Here is a 19,756-nt window from a genome sequence, read left to right on the forward strand (position 1 = left end):
ATTATTACTAAATACTCTGTTTAAATGACTGGCATTACGTGCTTGGAAATCATGTATTATTCACCTCACCTCACCGATGAACTAATGATTTTTACCCAGAAGTCTACACTTCATCAGGCAACGGGATAATTGTTCCCTCTAATGGCTGTGTGATCAATTTAGCTTTGCAGCCGTTATCTCATATACTTGACTTACAGGTCTTAAGTTAACAGGGCTTTATTTAGTGATGGGATACATTGGTTGCAGTGACCCCATAACTAGAGGCAAGAATTTCTTTACTCTGATATTCAGTGGCGTGAGCTGATTTAAAAATGCACAGCAAAGAGCTTCTCACTGAATCACACCGTAGGCTATGAGGGAGTGATGGGAAATTTTAATGAGGACTCTAAAATCGCATGCCCGTGGATTATTTGCTATGCATCAAGATCTTATTGGTGTTCTCTAGAAAATCAGTGCAATTATTGTTATCAACCCATGCTGAAGTCATTTGAGAAACTTTGAAATTTTTAAAATGATACAAATTATTGTAACTTCTCTGATATCCAGACACTCGGTGAATACTAAAAGCCAAACAGTGCAGTGCAGCAAGAATGCTAAATATCTTCTTGCAGTTGCACATGGCAGAATAAAAGCAGCTATTATTTTGTTACATTTTAAAATGCATAAGTGGTGATTAAAATTTAATGAATGTCTGCTCATTATGATCTTATGATAAATTTAACTTTGTAAGCATCTTAGCAGTTGCTTTTTTCTTTGTGGTTTTCCAAGAATGTTAACACTTATTACTTTGTGGCCCCTCTGTAAGCTTTAGTCAGTCAGTTATTAAATTAGAATGCCACATTGTGTTATGTCAAATTTTCAGTTTCATTTCAGAAGTTGCTCTTGCACAAATTCCGCAAGCACAGAGGGGGCTTTGAGGGTGTATGCGGGTCCTATCATCTCAGTCTGTGATGTTAGAGCCACTGCAGGTCACTGAGCTGCAGCAAGAGACAGGGTTGTTTTACTCTGAATTGTTTTGCCATTTTACAGTCATATAATCTGCCCAGATGTGATGTCAATTTCTTCGCTACTGTGGATTTTGTCTCTGATTATCACTGTCATTCAGTGCTGCCTATAGTTTACTGGATTTGAAATACGCCATAATGAGGGATGAAAATCTGCTCAATAAGAGGACAGAATAAATCAGAGATCCGGTGTATATACACGTGTATATCAATACATGCTGCACATGAACAATCCTTTAAAGTGTTTTTAAGGCTGTGAGTTGTTTTTCTAAGGCTTTCGAAACAACATGTTTGTTTTTAGGACATCATAGAATTGGTAACTCTCCCACTTGGTGGGGGAATTGCTTTACTTCTTGAAGGTCTTTCGGACTGCATTTGGCTCTTATATTTCCCAAAGCAATTATAGTCGGGGTGAATTTAGTTGTCTTCTCTCCACGGTGGGCTGTGGAGAATGTTTTCTTAGCGTTTTGTGCTGTGGAGTTGCTGCAGTTATGGTCAGAGACACAGCACACTCTGCTGGTGATGGGGGAAACATCACCCTCTGTGGTCTATCTGTGTCAAACTCAAAGTGTGGAAAAACAATGACGAATACAAGCAGGTGTGCATGTGTGTAGTAGGAGCACGTAGTTGTTATACTCCTCTCTCTGTTTCAGGTGTTTGTAAGTGCTCAGACTTCACCACCGGGATGACCTGTGAGCACTGCCTGGATGGTTATTATGGCAACGCTTTGATTGGCATGCCTGGTGATTGTCAGCCTTGCCCTTGCCCGGACCGCACCAGCTGTGCCCAAATTGCAGAGACAGGACAGGTGGTCTGTACCAACTGCCCTACAGGACAGACAGGTGAGATGAACCACCGACAATGTAAAATCATTTTAACGGCACCACACTGTAAGTAATGGGCTTCACGTCAAGAACAAAATGATAAGCACATTTCCACAAGACAGCTTGATGCTGAAAAGACTGTGGCTTTAAAGCTGCTCATTTGCAGGGATTGCAGGGATTCTACAATGCTACATGTAACTCAGATACATCTGATAGGAGTTTTTAATTCAATTATAACATACTTTGAAGTGACATGACCTCCAACTGTGTTCTAGCTCAGTCATCCATCTAATTCCTGCCCACTTCATTCACCTTTCCCCCTGTGTAGGGATGCGCTGTCAGATGTGTGAAGACGGTTACTATGGTGACCCCCTGGGACAATCTGGGCCAGCTCGTCTGTGTGTGAGATGCGACTGCAACGGCAATGTGGACTTCAACGCGGTTGGAATATGTGACCACATCACTGGCCGATGTGTGAAATGCCTGGGACACACAGAGGGGGACCACTGCCAACGCTGCCGGCGGGGTTTCTACGGCGATGCCCTGAACCAGACAGTTGGCCAGAAGTGCAAGCGTGAGTAACTTAGAGGGGCCTGCAATGGAACAATGGTCAATTAAAGGGCCAGTGGGTAACATTTAGGTGGAATGTAATATGCATAGGTATGCATTCATTACTGTATAATCACCTGAAAATAAGAATCATTATGTTTTTGTTACCTTAGAATGAGCCGTTTTTATCTGCAGAACGAGCTGGTCCTCTTCTACGGAGTCCGCCATGTTGAACCACAATGTTTCTACAGTAGCTCAGGCCAGACAAACCAAGCACTGGCTCTGGATAGGGGCTTTTTGTGGCCACTGTAGTTTCTCCTACATGCTCGGTTGAGGCAAGCAGTTTCCCAATGCCATAAACTCCTACACACCAGACCTTGAATTTACTATCTTTATGATTTATTGAGAGAGTTTATTTCTGTAAGAAGTCCCCTTAACAAACGCTTCCTCTTACTTCACCTGTTTGACCTTCATTCTGTAGAATGATGTACAGTTTGACACTAGAAGGCGGTTTTCACATTCATCTGCTAAAGGGGAAAGTTTCTCTAAGCTCCCCTTGAATCTACATAAAGCATGACTTTTGACATCACAACTAACGTAGGTGTGATGTGAAAGCCTTAAGCACATTACACTTATTCATAGATCAATATTTTATAATAAGGGAGAAGGAGCAGATTAAGAAGTTTGACTGAGCAATTTTGGAAAAAAGTAATTCTATGTATCTTAAAACATGGATCTTTACAAATTATTGAGTCCTCACCCAAGACATACTTGAAATGCCACAATATAACTGTTAGGATTCAAGTTTTTCTGTTCACTACAAGTAAGGTAGAGTCAAGTCATAGTCTGAACAATATTCAGAACAAATTCCATTAAGGACTACATGGCCTTGGGTTCAGGTTTTAAAGGAACAAAGAAAATAGTGCATTCAAATGGACTTAATCAGCTCAGGAGTTTCAATTCAACAGGTGTAGCACTCTTAAGTCATGAAAGGCGAAAGCTGAAAATGGGGTGGACAAATGGCTGCTGTGAGTCTGACAAAAAAGAGAGTCTGTGGGTTGGGAGAATTAAAAAAGCTCTGACTGAATGAAACAAGGCAGAAAGAGACCCAAAGAGTAATAGCTGTGATGTGTTCATCCTCTTTAAGCCCCAGGTTGAACTTCTGTACAGAACAATGTCAGAAAGAGATCCACGAGTCTCCCTGGAACCGTCTGTCATTCCCCTCTATTTTTTCCTTCAGGCAGTCTGAGATCAAATAAAATAAAATGTCCTCCTGCATTGCCACGATTTGAGCTGTTAACAAAGTAATATTGTCATTGTTTTGATAACGAAATTATTGTATTTGTTTCCACTAGCATGCAGCTGCAATCCTGCCGGAACCTCTGGGCATGTAAATGAATGCCACCCTCAGACAGGAAATTGTCAGTGCCTCAGTCATGTGACCGGAAGGGATTGCAGTTTTTGTGAAGTTGGCTTCTTCAACCTCCAACCCGATGTAGGGTGTGAGAGGTATGGAAATCACATACAAAATACTGAGCAGATTTGTTGAATAGATATCATCACTGAGCTTACAAACTGAATCCATTATTAAAATATTTTCCTGTATTCCTTAGGTGCAAGTGTAATCCAATTGGCTCAGCGTCAGTCGTGTGTCATCCAATCACAGGGCAGTGTGTGTGTCGTGCAGGAGTGGAGGGGAGACTCTGTGATTCTTGCCGTGCGGGCTTCTTTGGATTCTCGTCACGAGGTTGCAGAGGTACAGGACTTTACTTCAGGCATCGCAACTGCACTATACCATCCTCTAATCCCTTAATACAGATTGAACATAAAGGCATTGCTAACTGTTCAAATGTTTACATATGCTCTTCCGCTGTTCTCCTGTCTTTCCTGTGATCCCATCCTGCTGTCCTGTACCCTCTCCCAGCCTGTAACTGTGACCCAATGGGCTCCATTTCCATGCAGTGTCACAGTAACGGTACCTGCCACTGTCGCCAGGGCTTCGTGGGTTATAAGTGTGACAAATGCGAGTTAAACTATTTCCACGCCAGAGACACACACCAGTGTGAGGAATGCCCAGTTTGCTATGGCCTTGTCAAGGAACAGGTGAGTTTAGTTGTTTTATTGCTGTTTGTGTGTGTTTGTGTGAGGAACCACCATTCAGGGGCACCAAAATATGAAGTGTTTCAAATTCTACACATACAGTAGTGGCTTTAAACAAACATGATGTCAACACAAAAACTGAAATATCCCCATTTAGGTTAATTTGACAAACAATTGCTTATTCACACATCCAGCAGCTACAGACAGCCGCGGGCAAGCTGAAAAAGCCATTACATTACTTTACTCATTACTCAACAGCAAACATAATTACATTACAAAAAGAATTAATTAATCGTCATAGGTGCCTTTAAACAACTTCAAAGCCTCCACACCCACACGTCACAACTTCTGTAATAAACATGTCGAATTTTCAAAAGGAGACATTAGTTTGGAGGTATTTACTGACCAGCGACAACTAGTTTAGCATTAGTCTGCACACAGCTTCACTCCAAAAGTCCTGTACTGAAACTGCAGCCTTCAACTCTGAATGAAACCAAGTCAGATAAGAAGACACAACATAAATGCAACAGTTATCAGTAGTCACATGTCTCTTTTCTTGGTAGAGGCTAACTGCCACTGCTGGAACTCCTGAGGAAAATATCTGGTTATTCAGCTGCTAAATGCTTCACTAGCTGGTGCTACAATATAAAGCAAGGGTTTAAGAGCTTTTTTGCAGGAAACAGCCGTAATGTTGTGGGCCAGAAAACCAAAATCGTAAACTAAAAGAGGCTGAAAGTGCTGTACAGCTGAGGAGAATTGCAAAGTCTGTCATAATTGTCTGTAGGTTCATCACTACATGCAGGCACAGAAAAGAGTGAGATGACAAGCTCTGCCCCTAAATGGGGAAAAGACTTTAAGTAAGTCATCAATACGAGTGACCCGTTTCACAAACAAGTAGTGATCCATAAAAAAAACGCTTTAAGGTTTAAGTAAATGGTGTTACAGGTGGTCCTGGCTAACTCAGTTTAAGCTTAAGTTTCAAGCTAACAATTATTCATTATTCTGTAGATTCTTTAAATCAAATAAAAAATATAGCCATAAATGCCATAATCTGCTGAAAAATGCCATCACAAATTTGCAGCAGTTTGCAAGATATTCAATTTAAATTGATATCAACCAGGAAAAAACTGCTGCAAATCCTCACATTTGAGAATTTTTGGTATTTTTTCTTGTGAAATGAATTAAACGATTAGCAAAATTGTCAGATCATCTTCTGTTCATCAACTAATTGATTTATTAGTCTCGGCACGAATGTTTTTACTTTCACTTTAACTACAGCTGTCGGATAAATGTGGTGTAAAAGCATAGCAATTCCCTCGTAATGGGATGTAATGGGAGGAAAGTGCAGCATTTTACAAAAATCTACATTCGTTAGGTTTCAGCATCTCAGACTTTTTAGTACACTGCCTGAGTAAACATACTTGCTTTGAATCTTTATCCTATTCGCTCTCTTTTCACATTTATTAATGTATGTTTGCTACACATATTCATATAAATTCTTTGCACACAGATCGTGTCTTGGCTCTTGCTATTACGAGGTACAATTTGTTCTTGAAATAGCACAGTCCCCCTAGCACATCTTGCCTTTGCAGACCCTCATGACAGCCATATGGCTCTTTTGTATTTGTAGATTGCAAGTAAACAGTAGATGTGCAGTGAAACAGAAAGAGACATTTTGCCCTAATGATCTCCTGTGCTGCTTCTTTCTGTCCCTTTAGATTTGTTGCAACCCACGTCTGTATGCTAAGGTGCTGCGTCCCTGGATTTGGCTTCCAATACCACCGACATGTTCTGTCTTCTCTCTGTACATATTCTTGTTCCAGCTAAAGTGGCTCTGTGTTCTCTCCGGACTGGCTTGTACCTGTGTGAATGCATGCTGTGATTTCCACGGTGTTAGCAATTCAGTGAACATCCCAAGCCTTGTCTGCTCTGAACACCTGCAATTACTCTCACTATCCTCAGTCTCCCAGAGCTCTCCCTTTCTGCCTCTCCCACTCTCTATCTTTCTGCTCACATTTTCCTCTGGCTTACACACAGGAAGGAAAAGACTAACAAGCACAAAGAAAGGCAGAAAAAGACAGAGATGTGTGATTGATGATCAAGAGAGATATTAAAAAGAAGCTGGAAAACAGTGGAATAAATGGAATAAAATAATAAGAAAGATATATGGTATGTATTCAAAGGCACAAATTATTCACTGCAGAGGAGCACTGTAAAGCATATGTTGTACCTGGTGTTAAAATGGCCCAACCGAAGATGTGAGCTCATTAACACCTCGGGTGCTTACTAAATACAATCAACAGCCACGTAGAACACGCCTGTCGATCACATGTGTGTGACACGTGTAACATGCTCCTTTGTGAAAAGGAGGTGTGATCACAGTGAGATAACAGGCTCTTTTTATAGATCTGGACCATTTCACTTCCAGGGTCAACAAATTGGTGCCAATCACAGCACCTTTATTCCATTTTCAGACTTGGACTTCCATTTTCTAAGAAGTCTAATCTAGTTATCTCTTGAAATGCTTTCTTCGGCCACATGCTATGCAGAGAATAGTGTGAGTGGATGCGGATATGAAAAGCGTATTTTATCCTTATCCTGTTGTTGATATTCATTTATTCATTGCTTTTGTTGAAATACTACATTTTGATGTTAGGGTGTACCAAGAATCAGAGTCCTATCTCAATCCCTGTGTCTGAATAAATAAATACAGATCTGGATGGATAGATATTTTTGCTGTAGTATTTGTTGTTGCAGCCCTGTGTTTTTTTTTTTTTTTTTGGTGTCGCAAAATCTGTATTCTCATTGACACAGTCAGTGATAAATCTCTGTGCTATTACAGGCAGAAAAGCTGAGGACTCGCCTGCAGGATTTGGAGAAGCTCTTAGCTCACTTTGATTGCCGAGGTAGATTTGGGAAGCAGCACCACCTGCTGAAGTATCACATGGCCAGGCTTTATGAGCATGAGCACCAGAGGGAGGATACTCTACCCAATGCTCTGGAGGATTTTCTGGCCTTCCAAGGTAACAGCAGCCAGAAGCCAAGATAATTCCACTTGGCCTGTCACTCTTTCTAATGTTTCCTATGTGGCCATGTAAGAAGACACTTGGCAGTCGTTGCTTTGTGAAATGTGAAGCTCGATTATGTGCCATTGTAACTATTGTGTCACATTTTGGCTGTGAGATGATAACGTGCCATATCAGAACATACAAGACCAGCAAGCATGGCTAAGATATTTGACATGAAACCGCCCCCAGCGTTCTACAAATGGGCTGTTGCTCTGTCTGTGTCTCCTCAGTGTGACAGATACAACACAACAAAGCGATTAAATCAGGAAGCAGGCAACAATACAAACCTCTCCCAATTACTTTAACACAATGCTGATATATCCTCATTATCTTTGGGGGGGGAAAGGGCTTACAGGCTCAGCTGCGCAGGCCAAATGGAGACAAATCATAACAATATAGAACAAGGCGCTGTGTGACCAACTTAATCCCTATTTATATGACAGGCGGTGCATCTCTAATCCCTGGTTTATTATGATTATAGTTGCAATCACGATAACAGTTGTCTAACAACCCCCCACCCAACACCCACATACTTATACACACATACACACACGTAGTCATCAGCCATGCACTTTAAGACACTGTGTGGCCCAATAATAATTTAATGAGCATGTGGGAGCAACGGGATCAACACGGTGGCTAAAACAGCACACACTCGGGCACACACACACGTGTTACGTCTCATTTTATAAGACACAAAGTATGTCACAAAATGAAGCAACAAACATGCAGATATACTGTACTAATTGTGTTCCAGACTGACTCGAAACCTCATTGAATACAAAGTGAGACTCTGACAAAAGTGTTAACAGAATTGCATATAGGAATTGTTTTGTTTTTTTTACTACAAACAGATAAACAGGAAGGACGAGAGTCTGGATTCACACAGTAAATGAGAGTAATGTGTTAAAATACAGCTACGTTCTAGCTACACAGAGTTGGAAGAATAATATTCTTGGTGAAATAATCCATGAAGGACTTACCGTGGGTTTTATTTGCTTTGTGCTCTTTGTTCTTTCAGAAGCACGGGAGGCCTTCATAAAACAATTTTCCTTGCTGGAAGCTTCTACAGGCACACTCTTAGCCCAGCTTCATGGCATTACATCTACTTTGAACTGCAGCATCAGCATGACACAGGAAGAGAGGAAGGAGAGCAGGAAGGATGAAGGGAGCAGGGGTGTTTGTCAAACCTTCACAGGGACGATTGTCATGATCAGAGCGTCTCAGCAACAGCTAAAGAGGGCAACAATGGACCTGGACAACATGGTAGGCGAACATATCAGCATTTCCACATATTTAGCATATACTACAGGTATTTCATTGCATAAAATGCTCTGGATAGTTCAACCACTCCACAAGCATGCTTATATTGTATGTAACGCAATTGATTTCTTGTCCTTAATATCGGGGTGCTGTAGTTTACTACTCTTGGTGGAGCTCCTCTGTATAGATCCACAAAGATCCCCCAAAGCAAAGCAATATTTCTTAGCCCCCCCTCACACCTCAACCTCCCTCCTTCCTCTGAGTTGAAATTCGTGCCTCCTAAGGAAAATCCAAAGGATGTTTGATGGACGCTAAAATTAACAACTTGTTCTTCACCCACCGCAAGGCTTTCCACCGTCTCTCCACAACGCTTGCAGGAATCTATTATGGATACTGCTGCCGTGTTATTTAGGTTCGGGGAGATGAGAGAGCTAGTTTTGCCAATATATAGGTCTCTATTTCTGATTGTGTGCCTGTGTGTGTGCGTGCAGACACACTGTACCTCCGTAGCCCTTATCACTTGGGTAAGCCTGTAGCTGCAGCAATTTAATTTCATATTAATAATCAGAGCAGCCACCCAAAATGAAGGAAAAAATGCTAGAGTGTCAATTGTTGATTCAGTTTTCCCATTTTTATTTGCATTTTCTCAAATTAAATGTCACTCTGGGAAGGATTCTGCATTTGACGGTATACACATTACATTTATCAGGACAAAACTTCAGGGGATTTATTTTGAGGGAGGTTTTTTCCTTGCTTTGAACCGTTTTGAATACATAGTGGGGAGGATCATTTGAGGAGTTTCATTATTTGCAAAATTAAAGTAAATCCCAGACCACCATTTTGAGGCAGGCAAATGACCTGTTCCTAGATATTTATAACAGATTTCACACATATCCAAACACACATATTCACAGAGAAAACAGTGCTGGGTATAAAAAAAAAACCTTCACAGTCAGCTGTAGTGTGAAAAATCCTGCAATTATTAGATTCACATGATTTAATTAAACATGTCAAAACAGTGTGAAGTCTCTTCAAGGCCAGAACCTATACTTTTTCATTTCTCAGACCTGCTTTCTCTCTCTTTTTCATAGATAATTCCTTTTGAGGTGGTGTCAGGACCTAACAAATGGAACATTATGGTCAATGACTCACAGGTCCTGATGAAAAGGTAAGGTGAATGGACTTTTAAAGGCCAATTATAAGAAACGACCACTGTAGTAATCTGGGGAACTTCATTTCTCCTTGCTTCCTACTTTTAGCTTGTCACTTACATTGTTGTTAGGCCACTGTGAATCGATGCCCTCGGCTGCTCAGAGTATGCAGCACTATTATGTGGTAGTTACAGATATCTGGACGGGAGAGCCAGTGAGGGGAAGTCATCGATGCTCAAATCCATTTCATCTCTCCTCAGGCAGTTGTAATGTTCTGTTATTCTATGTTACTCACTTTCTCCTTTTTCCTCCTGCGTTCACTTTGTCTTCTTTTTTTTCCTGCCTCGCAGTCACAGAGAAACGGCAGACCACATTGAGGCCGTAGCCAGCAGGGCGGTAAGAGCCTCAAAGCAGACCTTCGGTTTCCTGATGGATCTACTGCAGGACAACTCCACAGAGGAGTACATCAGGAACCTAACTGAGCAGTGAGCACAACAATGGATCCAAACACACACACACACACACACACACACAGACAAGCACAAGTAGAAAAAGAATGTCTCCCATTCACATGAAGCATCTTGTATTGCAAAATCCCAACAAGCTGCATGACTCCCTGGATTACTGCGCTTTTGCAGTATATTTCTAACAAAGTGCACCTATCCCTGTATTACAGAAGGTCCTCTTCTTTGCAGGGGCCTTTTAAAGCACATTGGAGTTTAGAAGTAAGACATTTAGCCACAGGGGGACAGCTTCTCTCCACTGTAAGCCTATTGCTTTCTTGGATTTGCCGCACGCTCACTGCATCTCCTAGCGTGTGATTGCTCTGAGGATTATCCTGAATGCTAGACAGAATGATGCAAAAAGCCCTCCGGTGGCCATGATGAGAGCAAGAAGCGAGCAACTCAAAATTGATTACCCCCTTCTAACAGTAGTCAGCTTGGTTCAGGAGAGTTCTGTTAATCTTTGGAGCACTGCTATACGACTGTGTGTGTCTGTGCTTATGGATGTGTGTGTGTGTGTGTGTGTCACTTAAGAGGATGTGAAATGAGCAGTTTATGCACAGATGGGCAGCATAAAATTGCATTTCCCACACATTTTTCCCCATGTGTTGGTAACTTAAGCAGGTCAGATGCATTTTATTGGCAGGGCAGTTATTCAGTCAGAGGGATGACAAAAGTATTCAGCCTGTCACTAACAATAGGCCTGTATTAAGTCAAGTCAAGTGAATTTTATTTATATAGCCCAACATCACAAATGTGCCTCTGGTGGCTTTACAATCTGTACAGCATACACCACCCTCTATCTTTAGACCCTCAATTAAAGTCCCCAAAAACTCTTTAAACATGGAAAAAAGCTGTAGTAATAGTGTAGTTGAGACTCTTCTCAAGATTAACTTATGCTCATTAGTTCAAACACTTTTTACTGAAAATAAATCTCTATATTAATATTCAGTACTAGCAGCAAACGCAAAAATAGTGTGACAATTTATACCACCACGAAAGTGTGCATTTACTCACAAACTGTTCGTTAATACAGTTCTGAGGTACTTTATACTACTACATTTATTTAACAGCTATAATCACTAGCTACTTTTCACATTAAGATCTTGCATAACAAATATATAATGAGCTTATGGAAAACAATCTATTGTCAAAGAGTAACTTCAATGTTTTACTCCCTTCTCTGGCTGAGAGTTTCAAGCCTGTTTCAATGGGTATGGTTCAGTAGTGTGTTCTGTCGCACCTGTAACCACACCCAGTAGTGATGTCACAAGGTTGTACACCTGTACATCACTGCAAAAAAGTGAGAAGTTAAACTGCTGGAGGTCAGCAAAAGCCAGATTGTAGTCTAAACCAGGGGTTCCCTGACCCCTTATAAAGAAGCAGTGTCTAGCTTAGGTTTCTTATCACGTTTGTGATGTCTGTGATTTTCCCTCTGAATTTTGCAAAAGGTTTCCGTTTGAGGCGTAAAGATGTTTTTTTATTTTATTCTCCCCTTTTCCCCCATTAATCATCTCATAACCCTCCACATTTATCTGGTGACCCTTTAATGGTGGCTGAACCCTTGGTTAGAGAACTTCTTTACTAAACTTGTACATTGATGCATCAGTCTTAACAATCACGTAATTTATAATAATATATTGATAAATAATCAGTCACAGGGCCCATTTTTTTGGTAGAACAAGTACTTTTGATACTTAAAGTGCTTTACTTGTTACAGAATATTTGTACATTGCTGTATTGACACTTTTGAACGCAAGCATAAGATGTGAGTGCTTCTTCTACTGCTGACAGTTTGCATCCCGTCTACCCACATACAGTGAATTTGGTTCCTTTTAACCTTGTGGGCAGTCTTTCCCTAAACTAAACCAAGCTGTTTTTGTTGCATTTACTTAACCAGACCATATGGGCTGTTATTAAAGGCACTTACAACAACCTCCAGCTTTCCAGTGTTCTGCAATACATGTGAAATGTAATATTGCCAAAAGGAATTATTTTTAGCAAGAACACAGGAATGACACACACTCTGTGATTTTTATGTTTCTGTTGACGCAAAACAGATTGGATATCATTACAGCTGTGGAGGTGATGAAAATGGCACTCTAACTTCCATTGCACTGTGTCTAACACCTCTACTGAATTCATCATGCTTTCTTTGCGCTATGCCGCATTCTCTTTACTCCTCTTTACTCACTCTTAACAACCTGCATTGTCTTGTTTACAGATTTATATAGATTTAAATATGGCATGTCAAGAACTTGAAAATTGATTGCACTGAATGATGTGAATTATATGTGAGGCTCTGAAGCTTATTTTCACTTTATCATATTAACACTAACACACATCCTGGTATAAATAGAAACATTATTTTTTAAGTATTAACAAATAATGTTTATAAATGGGTATTACAGTAAATTATATGTTCCTAAATTTCTCTGCTTTTTTTTCTCTACTTTTATCTCAGAATAGCACAAATGCAGCAGCAGAAGGAGAACCTGACAGCACAGGTGAATGATACTGTAGCCAAACAGCTGGCCCTGGAGGAGGAAGCTGCTGGTTTAAAGCTTGCCCTGGGTAACATCACATCATCCTTACATCAGCTGGCTCTGACAGATGTCAGCCCATCATCAGAGCTTGACCAAACACAGCTCAACCAAACACATCCAACCAACCGCACAACAGAGGTCAGTTTGGACAGCACCTGCAGGGTACAAATGGAATTTGAAGCATTATTATGTCACATTATAGACCCATAGTGAATCATTTAGTAGCTTGTTTGATAACTGCACATATTCAAGAAACCATTTCAGTTCATTTAACTAGGCTCATATAGGAATAAGTATCTCTCATATTTTGAAGAGTGGGCAGTTAACTCCACTTCATTTTTTTTTCTTAATTTAACATTTGGCAAGCAGTGGGGGACACTGAGTAGGCACAGGAGAGAAGATGCTGGCAGGATTTGCTGCTCATGGGGGTACATGTTGTTCCAGAGGAGGGTGATTAACCACTGCAGCATCTCTGAGCAGACAAAACACTGTAAAATGACAGAGAAATAGGCTAATGTGCCCTCTGTAAGTGGCTGAATGATGGTAGAATTTTCTGCAAAAGTGACAGAGAAAGCAAAATGGGATTGTTTTAATGAAAGCATTGAATTTCTGTATTCTATATTTCTGCTCCCTGTTTAGTGGGGCGAGGACCTGATAGAACAGACAGAAGAGATGGACCGGCAAATTCAGACTAAAGACAATCTCATCACTAAGATCAGAGCGGAGACTGAGTCTGTAAAACAGAACACCAACAAGAAACTGGAGATGGTGGATGATGTCAGCGAGGTGACGACATTTACTGCAGCATGTGGTGTTATGTCTAGATATTTTTGAATGTTTATTCATTTTCCTTTTTAATGCTAATGTCAATGTTTTTATTATCCATACTAGCAGTTTGTCTGAAATATCTCAACAACGATTAGATGGATAGAAATTTTGTACAGACATTCCTGGTACCCAGAGGATGAATCCTGACTTGTTCTAGTGCCACCATGAGGTTGAGATTTGTGGTTTTAAATGAAATGTCTCGACAACTACTGGAAGGATGATATGCCACTTGGTACAGACAATCATGTTCCCTTCAGGATGAATTGTAATAACTTTTGATCCCTTCAATTTTTGCAATACTTTGGTTTATGACCATGCAAAAATAACAGCATTCCCATCAGCCTTTGCTGTTCTTTGTGCTTATTGCTAGTTGGCGAAGGCTAGCACGCTAACACAATAAACACTAAGATGGTGAATATTGTAAACAATGCACCTGCTAAACATCAACATGTTGGCATTAACATTGTGCACATGTTAGCATTTAGCTCAGAATGCAGCTGTGCCTAGGTAAATACCCACGGTACACTGTCCTCCCTCCAGTTTACACCACAGTAAAGCCTTTGATACCTGTTGTTGCAAGCCTTTAATACACTCGGATCAACTGAGGTAATGTGTCTCTTTCTCAAGCTGCAAGTTCGCGCTCAAGGGGCAAAGGTCAAGGCTTTGTCGTCTGTGGTGACAGGGAAAGAGGTGGAATCAGACGTCATCACACTGCACAAAGAACTAGAAAGTGAGTTTATATCCGTCTATCTTACTTGTTTCTCCTTTTCACTCTCTTCACTGTCTGTCATACATTGTTGTTTTTGTTGAACGTCGAACTGAATTATTCTACTCAAATTGAAATGTCAAGTACTGACACTGAAAACAAACATAAGAGCTACAGACTATTATTACAGACTAGTATTACTATAATAAATATGTCATCACCATTGTAATGTTTTCATCTACTTGGCATGTATTGAATGCAGCATTGGCTTAGGTAAAACATTTAATGAAGTGGGATGTTTTGAGGAGTTTTACGGCATCAACTATATTAATGAAATTCTGGCTGTTTATGATACATGAAGAGAATCCTAAGTGTTTTTTGTGATTTTCTTAGACTTTCATTGTAATAGTAAAGTAGCACAAAATAAGCAGAGGATGAATAATGAAAATAAAATCTGTGTTTTTGTCTGAGCTCGCTGGTTTGAAGTGGTCGGGACATTTGTGATGTCCCATAAATCCATGCACCAATCAGATTTAGCAACATTTGACCCAGTATCTGGTGACAGTTGGTGGGTTGATGGTCTCTCAATCAAATCTGTTAAAACAACATCCACACAGCCCTGATAATGTGGAATTAGTTAAGTTTTGTAATGTTAAACTCTTAATAAAAAATACCTCTGAATGTCTTTATGTCTCATAACCTTAACATTATAGGAAAATACTTTTATAGGATTTTAAACCAAGTTTTTAGGTCTTTTACCTGCCTTCTTCACAATCTCCATTCAGACATGGTGAGGGAGTGGCCCCGTCGGCAGGCCCAGACCCACACTGCAATAAAGAAGGAAAAACCCCTGGAGGAGAAGGTTCTAGCTGATGTCAGGAGAAGAGTTTCACAAATTGAGAAGATCCTAGAACCAGCTCTGGAGAACTCCAGCCTCTCCAGCAACACAACGAAGGAGGTGGAACAAACAGCACATGCTGTGGCAAAGGTATGTGTCCAGTCGGGATGAACTGTAATAACTCTGTTGATCCCTTAAAAGTCCAGTGTGCAACATTTAGGAGGACCTATTGGCAGAAATGGAAGATAATATTCTTAGGTATGTTTTCATTAGTGTATAAAGACCTGAATATAGGAATTGTTGTGTTTTCATACCTTAGAATGAGCTGTTTTTATCTACAGATGCAACAGGTTGCCCTCCGTGGAGGCTGCCATGTTGAACCGCTATGTTTCTACCATAGCCCAGAACCTACAAACCAAACACTGGCTGTAGATAGGGCTGTTTTTAATATGTTCTTACGACCACCATAATTTGTCATACAGGCCTGGAAAGGGGAGGGTGAAGCCACAGAGTTAACTATGACATTCCCATCAGCCTCAGCTGTACTTTGTATTTATTGCTAATTAGCAGATTTTAAGACGCTAACACACTAAAATTAAATGGTGAAAATGGTAAAAATGTAAAATGTCATTCTGAGCGTATTCTTATGCAAACATTTTAGCTCAAAAAGTGAGAATACGTACACTCACATTCTGCTAGAATGGCTGTGAATTCTTATTATTGTTCTGCAAATATTTTTATATATATTTTGTGTGCAGGAATCCAAAGCCATTCTGACCCAGGCCAAGCATACAAGGACTGCGTCTGCTCACCTTCACTCCCATGTAGACTCAGCTTTACAAAAGTTAGCTGAGCAGGAGACGCTAACTGACACAGCCAACTCCCAGATCACCTCGGAGGTACCTAACAAAGATATATACACACTTGGACAGCAGAATCTATGCATATTGATCTGTACTTCCTGTGCATAGCTTGAAAGACTGTTTGAAGAGTATGTCTTCTTATTTCCAGCCTGAGGTGTCCCTGACCAGCGTAAAGGAGGACATGGAAGCAGCCAAGCTTCAGTTAAAGGCTTATTCTGTTACTCTAACTGAGTTAATCAGCAAAATTGGTAAGTCTCTCTCCTACAGATGATTTTCACTGTGGTTACTTTTTAGTCTTCCATATCTATAAAACTCATAAATCTTCATTACACCTTAAATGTCAGATCACTAAAGAGCTCTGTGCCTTTGAATGCCTCATTTAACATGGAAATATTTCCCAGACTTTTATCCCCATGGTAAAGCAAGAATAACTGCTGTTCTTAGGGCCCTGTCGTATTTTCTTTGTGGATAGATTTCAGTGAGTTAAAATAATTCAGCTGTGTATTTGTGATCCTATTAATGCAAACCAATTTCTTGTATAAAGTATTGCACAATTTGTAGAATTAACTAGAAAGGCAGGGATCTAGCACTTAGTGCTCAATATGTTAACATGCTTGAGAGGATAATGACCAAATCACTGTAATTAGGTCAGTGTTCAGGCTGATCCAACATTTGAATCACTGATGTATGACTGCCATTTACAAACCATGATCTACAAAACAAAAACTTCTGATGCCTCTGTCTGGGGCTTCCTCTTCCTCCATCTGTTCTCTCTCTTGCATGTCTGGACCAGATGGGAACGTGCCGCTGGAGAGATTTGACCGGATCTTGAACGAGACAGCACGCCGCCTGAGCATGCTTCGAGGGAGCGTTGAGAGCCCGACACTGGGCTTGAAAATCCAGAAGCTGCAGTCGGCTGCTAAGGAACAACAGAGCCGGATGTCCCTCATTGAACAGGACTTACAGGAGATCAGGGAAGAAAGAGACAGTCTCAGGGACATTGCCTTAAACCTGCCTCAGTCTTGCCCCCAGGCCACAGGAACAGGCAAAGGCTAGACACAGTAGATGACAGTCATTTGGTCATTGATTAGACAGCTGAACATCAGGAAAGCCTGCGAGGATTTTGTCAATAAAAGGGGCTGTGGTCATTTTTTATTCTGCTTCAGAAAAAGTCAGTGACATCCTTTCATATTCTTCCCTCTTTCCACCTTTTGCCCCAAGGTACAATTTATTGTACACCTCGATACAGTGACACACACATTTCCAAAAGCCACAGACTTAAACACTGTCAGCTATGATTTATACCTTTTTCTTCCTCATTCTTCTTTTTGTTTTTTTTCCTTCATTTTTTTTCCCTCCCTCTCTCATTTTTACCAACAACATCAGAACTTTAATTTCACCATGAATAATAACCAGCCGCTCTGAACTGCTGGAGTGCACTGTCAAGTTTAAAATAATGCTGATTTTCCTTTGTGGGGGTAAAAGGTGTATCTGAGTGCTCCTCCAGACTGACACATTCATTTACACTTGAGCTCTTTTTCATCAGCCTGGCTTAATTAACAATTAGTCCCTGTGGCCTCAGTGGGGTTCAGGTCAGGCTTCAACAGCACATAACCTGTGTTTGGGATTCTTACAGTGCCTACCTCTCTGTTTTTGTGGTTTCTCCATTTTTCTTTCTCTCTGTGTCACTATCAAATGGTCAGACATCCCTTGTCTTAGGGTCAAATGTAAAAGTTAATGATCTTTGTATTACGAATATTGTATTGACTCGTGAAGTGATGGTATACCAAAATTCTGTAAGAGACACATTTCTCTGTTCTTTTTTTAATGCTGAATAACCAATCAGGTATCAGACTTAGTCAATTTGACTCATCCATGTGTCCTAGTAACACATCCACATCTACTTAACGTATTTGTAACCATGTCTTAAGTATGTAAGGCCTTCACATAGAAACCATTACATAGTAAAGTATACTTGAAAGGGTCATTTTGCATACTAAAATGTCCCTAATTTTTAGTGGACACTATTGTAAAATAGTGCAGTGCACATGGAAATGGAGGAGCTACTCCCAGTTGATAAAGGGCTTATATTTGTTGATGGTTCAAGAAATTATCAGAAAACAAAAACAATAAAAATAAGTATTCATCCTTGAAAAATATTCTTGCGGTTTGTGAATTTTTCAAAATTGAATATAGCAATGCATCCATCAGAGTTTGATTAACATCTATTAGTACATATTTTGTATAATTTCAAGATTTAGTACAAAATGGAAAGAAAGTGCATTCATCACTTCGCTAAATTCAATCCCCCAGGAAGAGAGCTGCGTTCTGAAGCCAGTTTAACACAGTGGGCAAACCGTGTAATGCCAACGTCACATGAAGCACAGACTTTTCCCCATGTGCTTATATTGTGAAAGGAGCAGCTGAAAACTTGCAAAATGACTAATTTCACTCTTAGAACTCAATCCATTTGGTCTAATAACATTTGGAAAGTCTAGAAGAGCTGCATGATTAAATCATTTTATTCCCATTAAAGTTAGTGGAATGGAAGTTAGCCTGCTTGCAGGTTGAAGTGCAGGTAATTTTATGCCTGAAAGTCAAACCTTTTTGGCTCCCTGCACCACTGAGCAGCATAGGAATGAACAGAGCTCTGCCTCCAACAAACCAACAGTTCTCCTTAATACAGCAATGGCTAAAATAGTGCCCTATCAACATTTGTACATGAAAGAGAATATAGTTTGTTTGTTTGTTAGAAATAGCTTGACATGTTGGGAAATACAATTATTATATTTCTTGGTCAGGTGCAGTGATTCCCTAGATCATCCCTCCAGTGGTTTCCTGGCTATCTTGGGGTATTTTTTGTTTAATGTTATATCGCCAGCTGTTTCCTCTATTCCCAGTCTTTATGCTAAGCTAAGCTAACCACCTGCTGACTGTAGCCTCACGGTTAACAGAGAGATAGGAGAGTTTTATCAATCGTCCCATCTAACTCAACAAGAAAGTGTAATTCTCCAAATGTGAAACGATCCATCGAATGTAGAATATTTTATAATATTTGCAGTGAGCTTTTAACTTTTTATAGGCACATCCTGTATATGTGATTTCTTTATTTTTGTATTTGCTGCATCTAATGCTGATGTGATATACACTTTACAAGGTCAGAGAATCACTGTGTCTCTTTGGATCTCTCTACCAAGATAATCAATTTTACAATTTTAATATCAGCAAAACTCCGGTAAAATACCAAAACTAAAAATGTAGCCAAATATCCAAATTTTGATGTGGAGCAATGCAGCTCTAACTTTTAGGAATTAAGAGTAGCTAATCACTTTCAGTCAGTTAAGTGGCTAAGTAGAGATGAGTGTCATTACCATGTGAAAATGAAATCCAAATTTATGAGGCAGCATGGAGACAGAGAAAAGAGCTGACTCCTTAAAGTCATCATTTTATTACAATATTCATGATTCATATTGTAGTGAATATTAAAGCATTCTTGCTGATGGGATCTACACC

At 40.1% G+C, this 19,756-nt stretch overlaps 1 protein-coding gene across 1 annotated transcript in view; it reads left to right on the plus strand.

The window, feature by feature from the left end:
- Window positions 1-18,400, plus strand: part of lamc3 (laminin, gamma 3) — a 99,955-nt gene extending 81,555 nt beyond the window's left edge. The window contains exons 13-28 of the mRNA XM_051412810.1: window positions 1,658-1,846; window positions 2,157-2,402; window positions 3,733-3,886; window positions 3,991-4,133; window positions 4,302-4,480; window positions 7,320-7,500; window positions 8,567-8,811; window positions 9,900-9,976; window positions 10,310-10,444; window positions 12,927-13,146; window positions 13,648-13,794; window positions 14,464-14,566; window positions 15,328-15,530; window positions 16,139-16,279; window positions 16,392-16,491; window positions 17,037-18,400. Of these exons, the coding sequence (XP_051268770.1) occupies window positions 1,658-1,846; window positions 2,157-2,402; window positions 3,733-3,886; window positions 3,991-4,133; window positions 4,302-4,480; window positions 7,320-7,500; window positions 8,567-8,811; window positions 9,900-9,976; window positions 10,310-10,444; window positions 12,927-13,146; window positions 13,648-13,794; window positions 14,464-14,566; window positions 15,328-15,530; window positions 16,139-16,279; window positions 16,392-16,491; window positions 17,037-17,299 (2,726 nt within the window). The 3' untranslated portion in view covers window positions 17,300-18,400. The remainder of the gene's footprint in view (window positions 1-1,657; window positions 1,847-2,156; window positions 2,403-3,732; window positions 3,887-3,990; window positions 4,134-4,301; window positions 4,481-7,319; window positions 7,501-8,566; window positions 8,812-9,899; window positions 9,977-10,309; window positions 10,445-12,926; window positions 13,147-13,647; window positions 13,795-14,463; window positions 14,567-15,327; window positions 15,531-16,138; window positions 16,280-16,391; window positions 16,492-17,036) is intronic.
- Window positions 18,401-19,756: the final 1,356 nt, after the last annotated feature.

Source organism: Dicentrarchus labrax, unplaced genomic scaffold (assembly GCF_905237075.1).
Source record: "Dicentrarchus labrax unplaced genomic scaffold, dlabrax2021, whole genome shotgun sequence".
Lineage (NCBI taxonomy): Eukaryota > Metazoa > Chordata > Actinopteri > Moronidae > Dicentrarchus > Dicentrarchus labrax.